Source organism: Pistacia vera, unplaced genomic scaffold, assembly GCF_008641045.1.
Source record: "Pistacia vera cultivar Batoury unplaced genomic scaffold, PisVer_v2 Contig209, whole genome shotgun sequence".
NCBI lineage: Eukaryota > Viridiplantae > Streptophyta > Magnoliopsida > Sapindales > Anacardiaceae > Pistacia > Pistacia vera.
The window spans coordinates 172,817-192,701 of NW_022196012.1; the positions used below are offsets into that span (position 1 = coordinate 172,817).

The window sequence follows — 19,885 nt, forward strand, 5'->3', positions numbered from 1 at the left end:
ATCCTCTTTTCCCTCGTCATTCTTCGCAAACTGAAACGAAACATTAACCCGAAGAAGCCCTAGAGTAGTCAGAGAGACTCACAGTAACCTTCCTTTCACAAGTTGGAACTTGAACAACTGAACTAGCTCTCAAAACAACCGGCAATGGCTGACGTGGTACAGTACCGGATGGAGCGCATGGTGGACGAGCTGGACGACCTGGAACGGCGCGGCCTCTTTACGCGCCGCGAAATCAGCGAAATCGTTAAGCAGCGCAGGAAGTTCGAGTACAGGTTGAAGAGACCGAGTCCGCTCAAGCAAGACTATTTGGCGTATATAGAGTACGAGACTCAGCTCGACACTCTCCGCCGCCTGAGGAAGAAGTCGGTGCCGCGAGAGACAGAGGACGATGAGAAGGCCGCGAAGAAGAAGAGGAAGAGGACGAAAAAGACGGCCTCGGATTTTGCTGGAGTTGTGAGGGTTTTGGAGATTTATAGGTTGGCGGTTATGAGGTTTAAGGGAGATATTGAATTATGGTTTAGGTACTTGGAGTTTTGTAGGCTGCGAAAGAATGGGAGGATGAAGAAGGTAATTTTTGAGGAAATATTTCGAATGCTATGTGTTTGGTTGAGGAAATGGAAACAAAAATTATATGTAGTTTAGGATTTGTTTGATATAGAACTTACCTACAGTTTAATTTTTCTTTTTTGTAAATAAGGAATGCAACAAATTTATGAAAAAATGAGTTGAAAGGCTTTCGGAAACAGTTTTTATACAATCCCAAAAGGAGTTTCTAACTTGGAAAATAGGTTTTAAACATTATATGAAATGCATTTTCAGATATTAAACATATTGAATCTGAATTTTTTTTTTTTTAGATTACTAACTTGATAATGAAATGTTTGAACGATAAAAAAATTGGTTGATTTATCATCTGAGTGTAGTTTGGCTACTGAGAAAGTAGAGGGAAGGATATAAAGACTTCAATTGTTGAGCTTTGTGCTGTTTATTTGTTATTAATGGTAAAGAGTGCAGGTTTAAATAATAGGTTATTTTTGCTCATATTTGTTTATGAAATATTTTCAATTAAACATATGCAGGTCCTGGCTCAAGTGATTAGATTTCATCCTAAGGTCCCGGGAGTTTGGATATATGCGGCAGCATGGGAATTCGATCATAATTTAAATGTCACTGGTGCACGTGCTCTTATGCAGAATGGTTTGAGAGTGTGCCCAACTTCCGAAGACCTTTGGGTTGAGTATCTTCGCATGGAACTTACATACCTCAATAAATTAAAGGCCAGGAAGGTTGCTCTTGGCGAGGATATGGGAACTCTGGTTCGTGATCGTAGAGAGGCTGATGAGAAACAATGGATTAATGAAAACAAAGATTTGTTTATGCCCCTTGAAGAAGATAAGGGAAGTGTTGATGAATCAAATTTTGAAAATATGGAGTCCAAGAAGAAACTAGATTTGTTTAGAGAACAAGGTTTAAGGGTTCTTCAAACTATTTACAGTGGAGCAGTCGAGGCTATCCCTTCAAGCTTCAGCCTGAGGCAAAGATTTTTTGAGATATTGGAAGGGACGGACTTGGCACAATCAGAAGACATGCGCAAGGAGATACTCAGTGACATGAAGAGGGACTTTTCAGCAGATCCAGAATATTGGGACTGGCTTGCAAGACTTGAAATGACTGATAATAAAAGTACACAGGAGATGAGTGAAAATATTGTGCTTTCCCAAATGCAAAAAGCAGTTCAGGTACAACCCATAAGACTGAGTGGTAGCCAAAAAACATTTAAATGCCTTCATTTGTGGTTTTGTTAAGGCTGATTTTTACTACATTAAATATAAATTTACAAGCATCTTAAGCCTGTGCATACTCTACAGATGAACATTTTCCTGAAGCTAGTAAATTATTTGTCTAATTATCATCTTGGATGCTCTTTCATGTGTAGGTTTATGAGGAGGCTTTGGAAAATGTGCCTTCAGCGAAGATGCTTGATCAATATACAAAGTTTTTGACTGATATTATTACTCCCAATGGAGGAGAAACTAAAGTTTCTGAGCCCTCCAGTCATATTGAATATTGTATTTCACATCTCTTGACAGTATATGAAAAGGCTGAAGCAATGGGGTGCTTGACTGAGGATATTGCTTGCAGATATATTTCACTTTACTTGCAACTTGGGAGATTGGATGAAGCCCGGAAACTTGCTGAAAAGCTTTGTACTGGAACTCATTCTGATTCTATTCAATTATGGCTTTTAAGGGTCTCAGTAGAAGTGAGATGTGTTTCAAAGAATTCCGCTTCTCCTAGCAAGGCTGACATGCTATCCATCTTTGAACTCCTAAGAAGTATTTTGACAAAATTTTCAGTATCAGAGGCTGAGGGCTTGTGGCTTATGGTATGTTATCAAGTTTCCTTTATTCTTACTGATAACTGATATAAAACTTTTATAGGGTTAAAATTGAGGCTTTAGGTATGATGTTTAATTAGTAAATTAGAATTAAATAGCCGGACCATTTAGTGGTTCTTGTTGTAGTGGGTAAATTACTAAATATTGGAATATGTGATTAAAGAGGTGTAAGATGCATGGGTTAGGCTACAGTTTCTATTGATTGCATGAGTTAATTATCATATATGCTGGTTTGGGTTCTGGTATTTTAGGAACTAAATTCTTTTCATTTGAAATTTCTGTGTTTCATGCTTTTTTTTCTTTAATCCTTGTCTTTATTGAGAACTAATGCAGTAATTGGGGGGGCTTCTACAACTCTATTTTTAACATTATTCTATATTGCAGGCCCTAAAATTTTTTGCAAATCAAAAACATTACTTTGAAAAGCTGGTGGAGATTTCCCTCATTTCTGTGGCTAAAGATGTTGGCAGTGAATATGGATTTTCCCTCCCTTCTGCTATCATAAATTTTGTTCTTCAGAAAGATGGAATTCAGTATGCAAGAGAGATGTATAAGCGGTATGTTAGTAAATCATCAGCCACTGAAGATTGTATGTGATGATTGTCTGAATATTCACTGTTTATTTGCACGATAGCCTTTGGTACAGTAATTTAGTTGATATATTTTGCCGATAAATTTGATAATTGTTTTGCTGCATTAGCATTGAATGCATTAATATATCAAAACTTATGACTCCAAATTGGCTCTTTCTCCCAATGTAGGAGTTTGTGACTCTGCTTTTGTGTCAATTGCAGGTTTCTTGCTCTACCCCGGCCAGGTCTTGTGTTATATCGAAATTGTATTGAATTAGAATCGAATCTTGCATCTGTTGGGGATAAAAATTCTCTGGTAAATGCTCGAAAGTTGTTTGAATCTGCTCTTGCAACTTATGACCAAAACACGGAATTGTGGCGAGATTACTATTCTATGGAGACTAAGGTGAACTTTGCTATGCTTTACCTTAACTAAGAATAAATGCATCAGGATAGTTTGCTTTATGCCAGTTGTTTTACAAATGAGTATGATTTAATTGGCATTGCCGAGGAAGCACTTGGTCTAATCATCCGATTGGAATTTTTGCACTTTTGATGTTCGTAGTCATTTGTTGTTATTGCCTGCTTTTTTTATGACCTAAAATTAATTTCTATTTAACATGACTAGTTTCAGAGCCCAACAGCAGTTACTGTTGTGCCGTTAGAAATATGGTTAAACCATTACTCGCACCTGCATTATACTTTTGACACCATGTTCTGTATTAAATTAACTTACTTGATATGTTACATACCTAGAATCTCTTCTAACTTCATTTTCACTCCTTCCACAGTTGGGGACATCAGAAACAGCTACCGCCGTCTATTGGCGAGCACGGAAGACACTTAGGGACTCTGCTGCGCTCACAGTTTTGCCAGATGCACTATAATGTCGCAATTGTTAGCCAAAAACCAAAACACAATTTTGACCTTGTTGTACCCATCAATTTTGACATCGTTTCCTAATGTATGCCCCATTCATTCCAGTGTAATTGGAGAGAAACAGATAAAAAAAGGCATTAATTTTAGTTTATTAATGTATTTGTTTCTTTGCTGCTGAGCATTCTTTAAAATTTTTAGGAAAGATGCAAGGTTGAGCAACAATGGTTTTGCTGTTTAAGTTCACCATTAATAAGTGTTTTAAAATCCAATTTGCGGTGAAACCAGGCAAAGTGGCTGGGCCCTGGGTTAACTAGTTTAACTGGTGTGACGGTGGGTCAAACAGGTGTCCAAAGTTTGAAATTTAACAAAAAAATACTTTGAGAATTAATGCATGTCTTTATAGGTTTAAAATCTTACAAAAACACTGCAAACATCATTGTCAGTGTTGGCAATTAAGGTCTGTTTTAGGCGATGATAACGCTCTCCATCACCATGAAAATACTTCTAATCACTATGAAAACACTCTCTTTAGCTTCATGACTAAAATTCATCTCATCTCTCTCTCGTTCATCTGCCCAATTGTCAACAACAATAGATTTTTTTTGGTGACATAATTTTGCGATTTCGGGTCGATTCACTCACTAGAAATCATTGTCGTTGCTACCATTGCACTCATTAGCAATTTCTCTTAAAAAAGCATAACATTTCAACTTTCAATTATTCATAGATTGATGCCCTAATTTATAGGGTTTTAAATGAATAGGAAAATTTGTAACCCAACCTGATGAAGACTTTGGGTGCCGGTTGAACTGCTTCAACCGGCCGGCTGGGTTTTAAAACATTGCCTTTAATAATAGAATTACTAACCCTGGAAAAGAAACAATCTAAGTACAGGGACAATATCAATATAAACCATTGATAATATTGTAGCCATAAAAGATTACAGGAAACTTTCCCATGAAAGTTGTTGAATGATATACTATAAAATGATAATTTACAATTTTGTAAAGTAAACCATAGGCCAAATAAGAGATACTACTAGGTAAAAGAAATTATCGTTGATATTGAAGCATGCTGCTGCTAGACTCTTGGCCATTGTGGACTTACTACCTGCACAAGCCATTGAGAATAAAATTACCAAACGCAGTCTATTCTGGAACAGTGGTAATTACAGAACAGAAACTTAAAATCTACAAACCTATTATTGTTAAAGCTGCAGATCTTCTCACATGATTAATGAAAAACAAAGCAAGAATTTGCTTACCTCTAATGTGCTAAAAACTAATCGCATTCGGCTGGCAACTACTGATGGCTCCTCTGCACGTCCCACCACCGCCATTTGCTCCAACTGAAGAGTCTTCACCGGAAGCCTTGGGTAACCACACAAGAGTGAGCAAAAAAATAATTGTTTAAGAACACCCCTCTAAACTGAGCTACACAATCAAGCTTGATAACGGCAAAATAATTTTTCTGAAAGAACCTCACCACGCCATTCCCCGTACATAATATGCATTTGCTATAAGAGCACAGAACCCTTTCCATTGAAGCTGTATTTCATCTGAAACTGGTGGTGTAGATGACCACCTAACTATAGTTGGTTGCGGCGTGCACAATATTGTAATGAATATAATGCTCAACCACAGAATACACTCATTTACCTGTATCATAAAACAGGAAAATGTGGATCCACTACAGATGAGTCTGTAATTTGATAACAATATAATCTTCATCATAACAATTTGATTGTGCATCTATTGAAAAAATAAAAAGAATCTATCATTAACAGAAGCATTAAGTTAAATTCGGTGGAACTGTCACCTCCTCTGAGAAAATCTTGGATTTTAGACTGGTGCCTCCACCATAAATTTGCATTGCTTCAATTTCAATACCAGATTCCTTCAAAGCAATGAGTTCTTTCCTTATTCCTTCATTGGTGCAGCCTAGTGCATATGCATTCACTCCGGCACTAATGAATTCCTGATATGCATTAATCAAACACATCATTTGGGGGAAGACAGCATAATAGTCTCAATAATAGATCAACCAAACAGCTGAATGTACTTTTAGGGTGTCACCTCCTCCACGCTCAATGACATTCCTGTATCGCCTGAACAAGCTGATAGCTATGTTGCGTGATGAACGATACTCGTCATCCGGTGAGATAGCATCATGTGATTGGCACTATAATAATCAAAATAAAAAAAATACAAGTTAAATCATCTGAGGTGAAAAAAGACACAGTTTAACGCCTAGATCAAAACACTGCTTACCAGCCATTTCTTAGAAGGCAATCTATGTGACAGATGATGAGTGTCAAGCTGATTACGACCTTTCCAAGAAGAAAAGGGGGAACTGCGAACTACATTATGACAAGGACCCTGTAAAGGGCTAGGAGAAATTGCAATGCTAGTCAAGGAATTAACATGTGTAATCTTGCAGGGAGAAGCATCATTCAGTGTGTTACAGCCCAGATATGGCAGGCACTTGCTGATAGCTCCCGGAGGATATACCGTTAACATTGTAGAACCATCATATAATTGCCTTTAAATTCAAGACAAAACACCATGACATAAGGTGCTAATAAAAGTCACCAGAAACTGAACCCAATTGATTTACAAAAACATCAAAACATATGTAAGTACTCTTTACTAGAGAGAATCACAGAAGACACTAGTGCCAATGACTTAAACAGACAATAAACTAGAAATTGGAAAAAAAAAAAAAAACAAAGGTAAATAATAACTTATGCTGAGCCCAAGAAGCTGGGATAAAAGGCAGAGAGATGCAAAAAGAAATTGCCAGTTGAGTTAATAAAAACTTAAAATGATGAAATCTGTACCATCATTAGCTCAATTAGAGTCAGTTTTCATCTTTTTCTTGGAAATCAAACACTCGATCTTATTAATTATTGAAGTTCTAGCATCGATTATTGAAGTTCTGGGCAGGTGATCATTTACAGAAGACAATAAAACAAACGAATATATGATCCTGTTCATCTCTTGATCATAAGATCACAAATACAATTCAATCGATAAAGAAATAGAAGAACAGACAAAGAAAATTGGACTTACCCGTTTAGTTTACAGATGAGTTCATGTGGGAAAGATATGGTGATGTGAAAATATCTAATATCTATGCCAAGATGGAGTGAAGTTAGTTTAAAGAAGGAATCTAAAAGGCTTTTAACTGAAGCCACCAATGTTTTGAATGGTTACCAAGATTCCATAATTTATATTTTTCTGGCTGGTATGAGACAATATGAGAAACAAGACGTTGGGACTTCCTCAAATCATATGGCTTCACGTTCGATGACTTCACCCGACTGCCTTGTACAAATAGAACACTGTTGTGTTCGTGTCTTGTTCAAGAAACTACATCGTTTTACATTGAGTGATACTATAGAAACAACCATTTTTTAGAACTCTGACATGACAGTTTACAATTAATTAATAAGATCCATACGGGACTCATATGAGACTTATTGTGAACTAACTAATTGCGAACTGTCACATCAGGGTTGTGAGAGAGGGTTGTTGGTGTAGTATTATTCAAATAATTTAGCACATATAAAATACAATTTTTTTACAAGATTGTGTAAGAGTTTTGCTATAATTACTTAATAGAAAACTCAATAGTATTCATTCCAGTCCCATGACCTTAAAAATCCTGCCTTTTATGGTAGAAATGATAAAATTGATGGTAAAGGGTAAAATACTTAACCTTAAGGGATTGGTCCGACAATTAAGGAAGTTTGTTGTCTTTCTTAATCTTCTTAGGTTCAAACCTTGGAACCACCTACTATAATAATATTGTGAATTACCTATTCTTTTGGGTTTATAGGTAGTTCAATAGACCCTGGACTGGCTCGGATACCTTGGTTACAAAAAAAAAAAAAAAAAAAAAGGGTAAAAATACTTTAGTACCAGACCAAATCCCATATTTGGGGCATTAGCTTTACTCTTTTGATTTGCCATTTCCAAATTAACAAACTTGTATAATTCCTTTCCTCTTGTTAGCAACTTTGTTGGGCCAAAATAAGCCTAACAAATCCTCAACTTCTTGGGCTTCAAGATTTCCTTGGAAGCAAACCCATTTGCCAAACAGCCACCAGAAACTCTGGGAGAATTCTTTAGGCTGCATCCAAGTCCATCCACTTCCTAAAACATTCCTTCAAAAACCATGTTAACAAACAGCAGTCAACAGTTAATCTCATTTCTCATCTCACCTCACCAGCCATTAACATATTAACAGTAACCCACCCAACAACTGTATATGTAATTGTACTTATTTTGTACTCGCAAGAGCAATACCTTACCAACTTAGGTAGTCTGTCAGCAACTAAACTCTCCTGCACTCATGTCCATGACGGTTAATCCTACATCCCATCTAACTTCTGACATTGGCCGTACATCCAGAGACAAAATGTCATCAAACATTTGATATTTTATGGTACAGTAAACCAATATTGTGCCTAAGCAACATATGAACCAAAAATAGAACAAGCAGATTGGGATACTCGAAGTGCAACCACTCACTGATGATGGGGTTTTGTTGTTTTTCGTTGGATGCCCCTCTTGATTTGGCTTAGAAACCCTCCTCCACCAACTCCTTATACCACCAACCATCTCTCTTTTTCAGTATTTTTTAAATCATATTTCCTTTTATAAAATATAACATAAATATAAAGTCCATATATTTTTTCTCTCTTTCTATCCACTATCCACTGCTGGGTTGAGATGCTCGTTTGAATTCTCAGATTTGTTTGTTCAGAAGAAGAAAGATAACCCATCTCTGTAAGTGCTCTATCTACTTCGTTTTCGCGACATAACTGCATTTAATATGTCTTTGTTGTATATTTCCATTGCCAGTTAAGAATCTTTGTAGAGTAGTTCGAGAAAAAAAGAACCTTCTTTTGTCTGAGTCCACTGTGTTTTTAATGTCGTTTGATATTTCCCTTTTCTCTAAATATACTTTCTTCTCGTAAAAGAGTGATTTTTAAAGATCTCGATGACTAAGTTCGCTTGAATTTATATTGGTGATTTTGTCTATTAACATCCGACCGGTTGGCTTAGTCAAATGCTTCTGGGGTCTCATTGCCCATACACTCACTGGGACTCATTCACTTGACACACTAAACAATTACAAACTTGCAGCCTTAGTTTGTGTTTTGTTATTTATTCATCTGAAGAATGATGTCTTTTTTTTTTCTCTAGATTTTTAGGCAATTGTAGATGATGCAATCATTTTTCATTGTTATATAAGGTTGTGTTTGTTGGACTAATAAAGATCCCATCTGAAGTTCATTATCATTGATTCATTTTTCAAGAAGATCTGTTTATTTTTTTATTTTATCAGGTACATTTATATAGGAAAATGAGAGGGGGTCTGTGGCAACTTGGACAATCAATCACCCGCCGTCTGGCTCAGGCTGATAAGAAGGGTGTTGCTCGTAGATACTTTGCCTCTGAAGCTGGTAACCTGAAGAAAACTGTTCTTTATGACTTTCATGTTGCTAATGGTGGAAAGATGGTGCCTTTTGCTGGATGGAGCATGCCCATTCAATACAAAGACTCCATTATGGAATCTACTCTGAATTGTAGGGAGAATGGTAGTCTCTTTGATGTCTCCCATATGTGTGGATTAAGCCTCAAGGGGAAGGACTGCATTCCTTTTCTTGAGAAGCTTGTGATTGCTGATGTTGCTGGACTTGCCCCTGGAAGTGGGACCCTTACAGTCTTTACAAATGAGAAAGGAGGAGCAATCGATGATTCCGTCATCACAAAGGTGAAGGATGATCACATTTACATTGTTGTGAATGCTGGATGCAGGGATAAGGATCTGGCCCACATTGAGGGACACATGAAGAGTTTCACAAGCAAAGGTGGGGATGTCTCATGGCACATCCATGATGAGAGATCTCTTCTTGCACTCCAGGTTAGTTGTAACACTATATGGTTTTGTATACTAAACTTTCAATTTTTGCTACAAATTTGAGTTTTTGATAAGTTCCTCTGAATTAATGAACTATATTTTTAGATATGGCATATGAGTATACTTCTGGATTTAATCATCTCTGCTAGCATTTGCCACTTTGTTTAAAACTGGGATTTCTGCTGGAAGTCTTTATGAATTCCTTTGAGATGATTGGTTGCTCAAACATATGTCCAGCAGGTTGTTGAAGGCTGGAGTACCATTGTAGCATTTTGAAATGCATTATTCTCTTGCTATAATTTTGTTATTGCTTGTTCTTTTCATTTCTGGCTTTTATTTTTTACCTTTTTCATTGCATCAAAAACATAAGTTTTGATGCACAAAACTAGGAATGTTGATAACTTACATTATGGGCATCCTGGTGCATTTTCCAATAAGATCTGTTCCATACATGAGAATGAAACAGTCTCAAAGTAAAATATTGGCTGATGATTGTGTTCTTTAAGTCATAAGGCTTCACTTAGCGAAATATATTAAAGTATTCTTGATTTCTCTCTTCAGGGTCCACTTGCTGCCCCAGTTCTTCAACACTTGACAAAGGAGGATTTGAGCAAGTTATACTTTGGGTTGTTCAAAATTTTAGATATCAATGGGGCAACTTGCTTTCTCACTAGGACAGGGTATGGTTCTTTTTTCTTTCCTCATTCTTCACCTTCCTCTGTTTGTATGTGAACTAAAAAGATTAAATTTATCAGAGGCTTTTAGTTCTAGCGTATGCTTTAATAACATGTGTTAAGCTTACATTTTGACTTTTTTTTTTTTCTTCTGTGATTTTACAACTTATTTTTCTTTTTTCTCTCCTGAGATTCGCAGGTACACTGGTGAAGATGGATTTGAAATCTCTGTTCCTTCTGAGAATGCCGTGGATCTTGCCAAAGCAATTCTGGAGAAATCTGAAGGGAAGGTCAGATTGACAGGGCTTGGTGCTCGAGACAGTCTCCGACTTGAAGCTGGCCTATGTTTATATGGTAATGATATGGAACAACATGTGACACCTGTAGAAGCCGGACTCACATGGGCCATTGGCAAGAGGAGGAGAGCAGAAGGTGGCTTTCTAGGTGCTGAGAAAATACTCAAACAACTTGAAGAGGGTCCGCCGGTCAGACGTGTTGGATTCTTCTCCTCAGGTCCACCTGCCAGATCTCACAGTAAGGTTCATGATGAGAAAGGAAATCCCATTGGTGAAATCACTAGTGGAGGATTTAGCCCGTGCCTCAAGAAGAACATAGCCATGGGGTATGTGAAATCTGGATTGCACAAGGCAGGCACCAAGGTTAAGATTGAGGTACGAGGAAAGACCTATGATGGAAACATCACAAAAATGCCATTTGTACCCACAAAATATTACAAGCCATCTTAGTTCTTGTTTGCTGCTTCAGCACCTGAATTTCTAATTGGTTCATGTTCCGACTCCGATAAACATTGGCTGCTGCTGATTACTCTTCTACTGTCTTTATTTACAACTTCTTTCAATCTTGCATATTCTTATAATTCTTCATTACAGAGCAAGAATCTTTGTTCCTGATGGTACCAGGGAATTTCATTAACCATTAAAACATGGTCCAATCCACTCGTAAGTTATAATTGAATGGTCAAGATGGAAGGTTTTCTCAGGGGAGACTCCGTTGAGCTTCCAGATGGTTATTTGATACATGTAGAATTCTTTAATGTCCTTAAATCACTACCAAAACTCATGTTATATGATTAAAAATAAACAAAATTTATGAATTCATAGACTTCTCTGTCATTGAATTGTTATCCATCAACACCATATTGAATCATTCTTCCTGTGTATACTATCAATTCTTGTTGCGTTTAACAATTAGTTCAAATAGAGATAAATACATCTGAACTCTGAAGATAGGATAATTTTTAGAATATTTAGAGTAAACGACTTTTTCCCACTCAGATAACCTAGATAATGGCTTAATGATATTTTTTCATTTACAGACTTATAAATATTATTTTACTATCTAAATTTATATTATGTTTTCAATTCTCGTATCGTTGCGACTTGTGATCTCACACCACTACTATTTTCTTTCCCATAATCATTCACTAAAACCCCTCAAACCTTACTCTTGTTAACTTCACCAATCGTCGGTAATCGAGTGATTGGGGTTTGCACATCAGCCCCTCCTAAGTCGAATTCCAATCAATCCCAACAACTAAAATCTAACATTCCACCACCAAAAGACTAATCGACATCCCTTTTCAAAAGTCGCAATAATCTAGACTGAGTTTATTCTTTGTTTATCACTAAAATATAAATTTAAATAATAAATTGATATTTTAAAAATCCGTGGATGAAAAAGTGTCATTAAATAATTATTTGGGTGTGAATAAGTAGTTAAGTCTAATATTTATGACGAAGTGGTTGAAGCAACCAAAATACTGAGAGCTTATGATAAGACCCAGTTGAGGAAGCTCTACCAAACCGGGCCCTATTCTTTTATCTTATCATTACTAGATTTCAAAGGTTTGATTTGACATTATTTCCATAAAGCAGAGCTTTTAAATACAACAGCATAATGATATGTTTCACTACGCGGAGCCAAGGCCATGGAAGAAATAGTTGAATTGAGAAGTCATCTTGACTTGAACTGATTGATAAAAATTACGAATAAAGAAAGAGTCATCCAAGATTGCCCGCCAGTACTATTTTCAATCCTACGACTCTTTTCTTTTCTCGGTAACAACTCTCGTTACCATAAATAACATACATTTTGTATCAATATTATTCTCATCCTAATCCTTCACAAATACAAACAATTTGCTTCCTTACTTAATAGCTTCATGGCTTTACAAGCTTCAAGTCACCTGTTCTCTTCTTCTTCATCTCCTTTGAATAGCATAAATGCTGCTATATCTGTTCCAAAACTCCCAAGAATCAGTTTCTCACCTTTGAAAAAACCGAGTACAGACTTGGTTGAGCAGCTGAGGATAAGAGAGAATGAAAATGCAAACTCAATCCCAGTAGAAAAAGATTGTTCCTGGCACAGCAATACAAGAAGAAAACAATGCTGACGACTCTACTAATTCTATGGTGACAGCCCAACTTTACGCTATCTTAGAGGCTGTTGCTGACAGAGTTCAGATGCACAACAATATCGGCCAGCAACGTGACAACTGGAACACCCTTCTGTTGAACTCTATCAACATGATTTCTCTCACTGCTGCCACCATGGCTGGTGTTGCTGCAACTGCTGCCGTAGGCGTTTCATCACTTTTGGCTTTGAAGCTATCATCAACTCTCTTGTTCTCTGCAGCCGCTGGGATGATGGTTATCGTCAACAAGATCCAGCCTTCACAACTTGCAGAAGAGCAACGTAACGCAACAAGATTGTTCAAGCAGCTCCAGAGAGCTACAAACTGTGCTTGCTCTAAGAGTTCCCAGTGAAGACGAAGTGAAAGAAGCAATGGAGAAAGTTTTGGCGCTAGACCAAGCACACCCACTTCCCTTGCTAGGTAAAATGATAGAGAAGTTCCCTAAAACATTTGAGCCTGCTGTTTGGTGGCCTTCAAATCACTCCCACACAAACAACAAAGTCTATAAAAGAGAGCAAAGAAGCATGAATATGGAGAAACATGGATGGAGTGAAGATCTTGAAGAGGAAATGAGAGAGATTATTGAAGTGTTGAAGAGAAAAGATACAGAAGATTACATGAGACTAGGCAATTTGGCGTTGAAGATAAAAAAGATTCTAGCCATCTCAGGGCATTACTCACCGGCGTTGCAGCTGTTGGGTCAGCTTTCGTGGGTTCTCCTCACGGGTCATGGGCTGCTGTTATTGCGGTGGCTGCAGGCGCATTAGCTACCACAGTTAACACATTGGAGCACGGTGGGCAAGTTGGTATGGTATTAGAGATGTACAGAAACTGCGCTGGCTTCTTTAAACTTCTGGAGGAATCAATTGAATCAACTCTCGACGAAAGTGAAGTAGAGAAGAGAGCAAACGGAGAGATGTTTGAAATGGAAGTAGGTTAACAGTTGGGAAGAAGCACATCACAGCTGAGAGATCTTGCTAAAACTTCAAGACAGTCTCGCATATACTAAACCGAGATAAATGAGTTGGCCAACAAACTTCTCTGATCATATGAGTTTTTAACCCTAACTACATATTAATTTTTGAACGATTCTTGACATATATAACAAATTCTTTGTATAATCATGTATAGAAGAAGATGTTAATGTATATGATCACTATATGTCTTCTACTTTATATAGCTTAATTTAGTTCATTTTTAAAACAATCATAGAGTGCTGATACAGTTCATTCTTCTTAGTTCTCAAATTATTACATTAATTTATTTTTATTTTGTGACGAAGAAAAAAATTTCTAATCTATATTTTGTAGTTTTTAGATATAATTCGGATAATTAGAACGAAGAGACTAGTGTTATTATTTGTTTGTAATAAACAAATATATAAATAACTGCAAATGAAGTTAAAAACTGTAAAAAAACTAACAGTCAAATGTCACGGGCTTAGAGTTTTGACGTAAAGGAATGGCCCGTGCGACGCCTCAACATCTCGCTCAAGAGGGGTAAGCCTACACATATGTCATTCATTGGTTTCGAAGTCTACTAGTTTCATCTTGCCATGGACTCCATGGACTCATCAAGGAAACGGCTTTAGCTCTTGACCAGTTTGTGCAAAGATACCTTGATCTATTCTTCATCGTCGACTATGAAGAACGTCTCTTAACAACTCTTACACTTCTCTTTCATGGGGCACTTCTCTCCCAAAGAGTCTTATGAAACATTGCCAATGTGTTAGTGTTAATAAAGCAAATAGGAGTGTATTGAACTGAATTTTGGGAAAATGAAATCACACTTTACTGATGCATCACTGTTTCTTTATATACAACACTATATCTCATTAACTAATTGAGCTGAATATGAGTTAACTAACTCAACTTCTCTAAAACTAACTAAACAACAATTAGCTATAATTTACATAAATTTCCTTTATATCTAATACCCCCCTCAAGTTGGAGGGTGATAGAGGTCTAGCACACCCAACTTGTGTAATAGGTGATGATGAGGAGTCTTTCCAAGTGCTTTAGTAAGAATATCAGTTGGCTACTCAGAGGAAGAAATATGCACAGTAGTGATAAGGCCATTCTTGAGCTGCTCATAGAAAATATGATAGTCAATGTCAATGTGTTTGCCCACTCATGGAACATATGATTGGAGGCAATGTGATGGGCAGCTTGGTTGTCACAGTGAAGGGTGACTAGAAGTAAATTGGAGAAGCCAAGTTCTTTGAATAATTGGACCAACCAGATGACTTCACATACGGTAGAGGCCGTAGCTCCATATTCGGCCTCAGAGGAAGACTTTGAAATAGTGGCTTGGCGCTTAAATTTCAAAGGAAAGGAAAGAAGAGCCAAGAAATATGCAAAAGCCAGTAATGGACTTCCTTGTCATTAAGCAAGAACCCCAGTCAGAGTCACTATAGGTTGATAAAGATAGAGTATTATGAGCAGGAAAGAATAAACCAAGTCCAAGAGCTGATTTCACATATCTGATCACCTTTAGAGATGCTGCCATATGGGACTGCTTGGGCTGATGCATAAACTGACTTAAAAGGCTAACTAAGTAGCTAAGATCTGGCTTGGTCATACAAAGGTACAATAACTTATCTATCAATCTTTGATAAATAGTTGGGTCCTCAAGAAGATGATCATGCTGTGCATCGTCAGCAGGAAATTGATGGTCATATGCTGCCGAGGTGAGTTTAATATTGGTCTCCATGGGAACCAAGGATGGTTTAGAACCTGATAAGCCTGATTTCGAGATAAGTTCTAATGCATATTTCCTTTGATAGATGCTGATTCCTTTAGATGATCGAGCTACTTCAAATCCTAGGAAATATCTCAATACACCTAAATCTTTTAGCTTGAAATTGTTATGCAGCAGTTGCTTAGTTTGACTTATCAAAGTTGGATCATTACCTGTTATCACAATGTCATCCACATACACAAGAAGCATGACAATGTGAGACTGATTTGTTTTGATAAACGGGGAGTAATCTGACCTGGATTGTTGGAAGCCACCATCCAAAAGGCCTGTAGTCAGCTTAGAATTCCAGGCTCTGGAAGCCTATTTCAACCCATATAAAGATTTATGAAGCTTGCATACAAGTTGCAGCCCCCTTGTTTTAGAAAACCTTAGGGTAATGTCATGTAAATATCTTCTTGCAAGTCCCCTTGCAAGAAAGCATTGTCCACATCAAGCTGATAAAGTGGCCAATTATTCATGGAAGCCAAGGCCAAAACTGTCCGAATAGTAACCATTTTGACCACCGGAGAGAAAGTCTTCTCATAATCGATCCCAACCTGTTATGTATACCCCTTAGCAACCAAACGTGCCTTGTATCTATCTAGGATGCCATCAGCCTTGTATTTAAGTTCATACACCCATTTGCAACCAATGAAAACCTTTTTAGGGGGCATGGTACTAAAGACCAAGTGTGGTTAGTTTCTAATACTTGAATTTCTTTTTGCATAGCATTGACCCAATTCTGATCCTTAGAGGCGTGTGTGAAAGTAGTAGGTTCTACCAAAGAAAGATTGGACAAGAAGGGTTTGTATAAAGGGGGCACATTAGCATAGGACACAAAATTGGTAATGGGATAATGAGAAACATTGGCTGTAGGATTATTATGTATTGTAGGGCAAACAAAATCTTGTGTCCAAATGGGAGGATTGGTAAGTTCACTAGATCTTCTAAGAGGAGTATTATTAGGCATATAAGGAGTTGAATAAACTGGAACAGAACCAGGTGAAACAACAGTGTTTGTAATCTGGACAATTGGAGAACCAGGACAAGTAGAAGAATGAGTTTGAGTGGAATCTGTAGAAGAAGATTGAACTGATTCTAGAACAAGAAAATTTGAATCTATGGGAAAAGATTCGGGGAACTTGTTGGCAAAGTGAAAGGGAGCACAAGCTCATAGAAAAAGACATCCCAACTAACAAAGACAGTGTGAGTGGATAAATTATATAGGATATACCCCTTTTGGGTAAGAGAATACCTCAAGAACACTGAAGGTGCAGCTCTAGGATGCAATTTGTCCTTAGAAGATAAGATTTTAGCATAGGCTAAACATCTAAAAACCTTTAAATGATCCAAAGATGGTGGTTTGGCAAAAAACTTTTCAAATGGTGACTGACCTTTAAGAACTGTAGTGGGCAATCTGTTGATGATGTATATGACAGTTTGGACACAATATCCCCAAAAATGAGTGGGAATGTTGGACTAAAATTTTAAAGCCCTAGCAACCTCTAAGATGTGCCTGTGCTTTCTCTCAACAATGTCATTTTGTTGTGGATAATAAGTACAAGAACTTTGATGAATGATGCCTTGACTACTTAGGAGATCATGATAAGTTTTGTTAAAGAACTCTAAACCATTATTGGTTCTAATGCACTTTGGAATCAAACTATACTGTGTATGGACCATGCGAAGGAAATGTTTAATAGTAGAATAAGTGTCTGACTTGAATTGCATAAGAAACAACCAAGTAACCATAGAGAAATCATCTACTATAGTGAGAAAATATCTTGCATTACCATGTGTAGGTGTTTTATAAGGACCCCGTACATCATAGTAAATCAAAATTTTTTGTGTTTGAGATTTACTATTGGGAAAAGATATTCTAGTTTGTTTAGCTAGAGGGCAGATAGGACAATGTATAGGCTGTAGATTTTCTGTTTTGGATTTTGATAGACTAGGATGAACAAGGGGCAAAACAGAATAAGAAGTGTGCCCTAACCTTTGACGCCATAATGCAAAATGATTAGATGATGATAATGAAAGTAAAGAAATAAGCACTTTATTCAAATTCATTTCAAGAGATACAATTCGTGATGACTCTACAGTATAGCAAACAACCTTATTCAACTGTCCTAAATCTGATACAAAAGAAAAAAGTTTTGATTTTGAATCAAAACAGTAAAGACCTTGCCTATGCTTACCAATCCCCTTCAATTTGCCATTACAAAGATCCTAAATGAGGCAAAAATTGGGATAAAAAATAATAAAACAATTATTAGAGGCAGCAAGTTTGGAGACTAAAAGTAAATTGTGATGGAAATCTGAAACATGCAAGACATTTAACAGGTGTAAATTACTGTCCAGAACTATAGATCTTACACGTTTAACATAAGTCTTTGTTCCATTAGCTAATCCTATAAGGTATTTTGCAGAAGGTTCTATAGTAGTGGATGATTGTAGGATAGAATGGTTAAATTAATGTCATATGGTTACATGCTCCAATATCAATTATCCAGCAACTTTTATCAAGATAAGACATCAAGGCAACAGAATTACCTGCCAGGTTCGCAGCTGGTGGAGAAACGTACTCCTTTCCTAGCGGTTGGAGGATATGGTTGTATTGCTCAATAGTCAAAACAGGACCAATCATCGACTCTGAATTCCTAGTGCTTGATCCTGAATTTCCAGTATCTAATGGTTCTAAAGTGTGCACCTAATTAGCAATGGCTTTTAACTTAGAGTTTCCTTTTCCTTTGGTAAATTGATAGTCAGGCGAATAACCATGTAGCTTGTAACAGCTATCACGTTTTTGTTAAGGAATATGGCAAAATTCACATTCAATATAATGTTTTTTTCCCCTATATTTTTGGCCCTAACTCTGATTTTTGCCATTTTCAATATGATTGGCATAAAGTGCAATACTTATCTTTGGATTCAAACTCATTCCTGTCAATATTTTATAGCTTTCATCTTGATTGACCATTGAACAAGCCTATTTGACACTCGATAAAGGGTTCATTAGCAAGATTTGCCATTTCCAGTATCATTGGCATAAAGTGCAATACTTATCTCTGGATTCAAACTCATTCCTGCCAATATTTTTTGGCTTTCATCTTGATTGACCATTGAACAAGCCTGTTTGACACTCGGTAAAGGGTTCATCAGCAAGATTTGGCTTCAAACCATTGAATAAGACTCATTTAATCCCATTAAAAACTGTAGTAGCTTCTGCTGATTTAAGTGCTCCAAATATGCCTTTGCTGAGACACTATCATGTGTAGGGAGGCTAACCAAGGAATCCAGTTCATCCCATAATGACTTGAGCTTGCTATAGTAGCTAGCTACCGTATTAGTTCCTTTAGTCAGGTTAGAAATTTCCTGATGTAATCCAAAAACTCTAGTCCCATTCACTTTGTTGTACTACTCCTTCAAATCTTGCCAAACTGGTCCAACACTTGTGGAGTAAACTATACCATTAAAGATCTCCTTTGAAACTGAATTAAAGATCCATGCAAGTACTAATGAGTTGCATCTCTCCCATTGTGGAACCAAGCTAGGATGCACAGTCGATTTTGTGCAAGTACCATAAACAAATCCAAGTTTGTTTTTGGCACAAAGAGAGACTGACATGGCTTAACTCCAAATAATGTAATTTTCAGTTTCGATGAGATGCTTAGAGACCAGTACAGAGCTTGGTGTATCCGATGGATGAGCATACAAGGGCGAGTTTGAGTCAATCATCTGAACAATTACTTCTTATGTCGGTTTGCCATATCGATTAACCAATACGAAATTGATTGTTTGAAGGTCAAATTCAAGTAGAAATTAGCAAAGAATTCACATTGAATCAAACCTGATTCAAGATTTCAAGCTAGAACAAAACCTAAAATCCAAGATTTTGAACTAAAAACTCAAGGAATAAAATGAAGAAATCAAATATTAAGCTTGAATGAGCTTAGCTGAAGTACAAAGGATTGATTCAAATTGACCCATTTCCTAGATTAAGGCTGAATCTCCAATGCTTTGATACCATGTTAATAAAGCAAATAAGAGTGTATCGAATTGAATTTTGGGAAAATGAAATCACACTTTAGTGATGCATCACTGTTTCTTTATATACAACACTATATCTCATTAACTAATTGAGCTGAATATGAGTTAACTAACTCAATTTCTCCAAAACTAACTAAACAGTAATTAGCTATAAATCACATAAATGTCCTTTATATCTAATAGTAAGGAGTAAACACACCTGACATCT

General features: G+C 36.8%; 3 protein-coding genes and 1 pseudogene across 4 annotated transcripts; 3 read left to right on the forward strand and 1 right to left on the reverse strand.

Annotated features, from left to right (window-relative positions):
- Positions 1-48: 48 nt before the first annotated feature.
- LOC116129186 (U3 small nucleolar RNA-associated protein 6 homolog) lies at positions 49-3,857 on the forward strand. Its single transcript, XM_031414932.1, has 6 exons — positions 49-567; positions 1,080-1,739; positions 1,937-2,386; positions 2,783-2,955; positions 3,193-3,376; positions 3,762-3,857. Exons 1-6 carry the CDS (start codon positions 145-147, stop codon positions 3,855-3,857), a joined length of 1,986 nt encoding a protein of 661 aa, XP_031270792.1. The 5' UTR covers positions 49-144.
- A 1,018-nt stretch (positions 3,858-4,875) lies between these two features.
- Positions 4,876-6,557, reverse strand: LOC116129180. The gene is made up of 6 exons (XM_031414927.1): positions 6,120-6,557; positions 5,911-6,030; positions 5,668-5,826; positions 5,335-5,507; positions 5,114-5,219; positions 4,876-4,959 (listed from the first exon to the last, which is right to left on the reverse strand). The coding sequence occupies exons 1-6, from the start codon at positions 6,366-6,368 to the stop codon at positions 4,930-4,932; spliced, it is 837 nt and encodes a 278-aa protein (XP_031270787.1). The 5' UTR covers positions 6,369-6,557; the 3' UTR covers positions 4,876-4,929.
- A 1,793-nt stretch (positions 6,558-8,350) lies between these two features.
- On the forward strand, positions 8,351-11,406 carry LOC116129179 (aminomethyltransferase, mitochondrial). Of its 2 annotated transcripts, none has more exons than XM_031414925.1 (4): positions 8,351-8,642; positions 9,205-9,783; positions 10,342-10,460; positions 10,654-11,406. In XM_031414925.1, the coding sequence occupies exons 2-4, from the start codon at positions 9,223-9,225 to the stop codon at positions 11,198-11,200; spliced, it is 1,227 nt and encodes a 408-aa protein (XP_031270785.1). In that variant the 5' UTR covers positions 8,351-8,642; positions 9,205-9,222; the 3' UTR covers positions 11,201-11,406. The 2 variants fall into 2 exon arrangements, with proteins under 2 accessions (XP_031270785.1, XP_031270786.1); XM_031414926.1 differs by having other exon boundaries at positions 9,219-9,783.
- Positions 11,407-12,636: 1,230 nt separating this feature from the next.
- On the forward strand, positions 12,637-13,933 carry LOC116129187 (annotated as a pseudogene).
- The last annotated feature ends 5,952 nt before the right edge of the window (positions 13,934-19,885 follow it).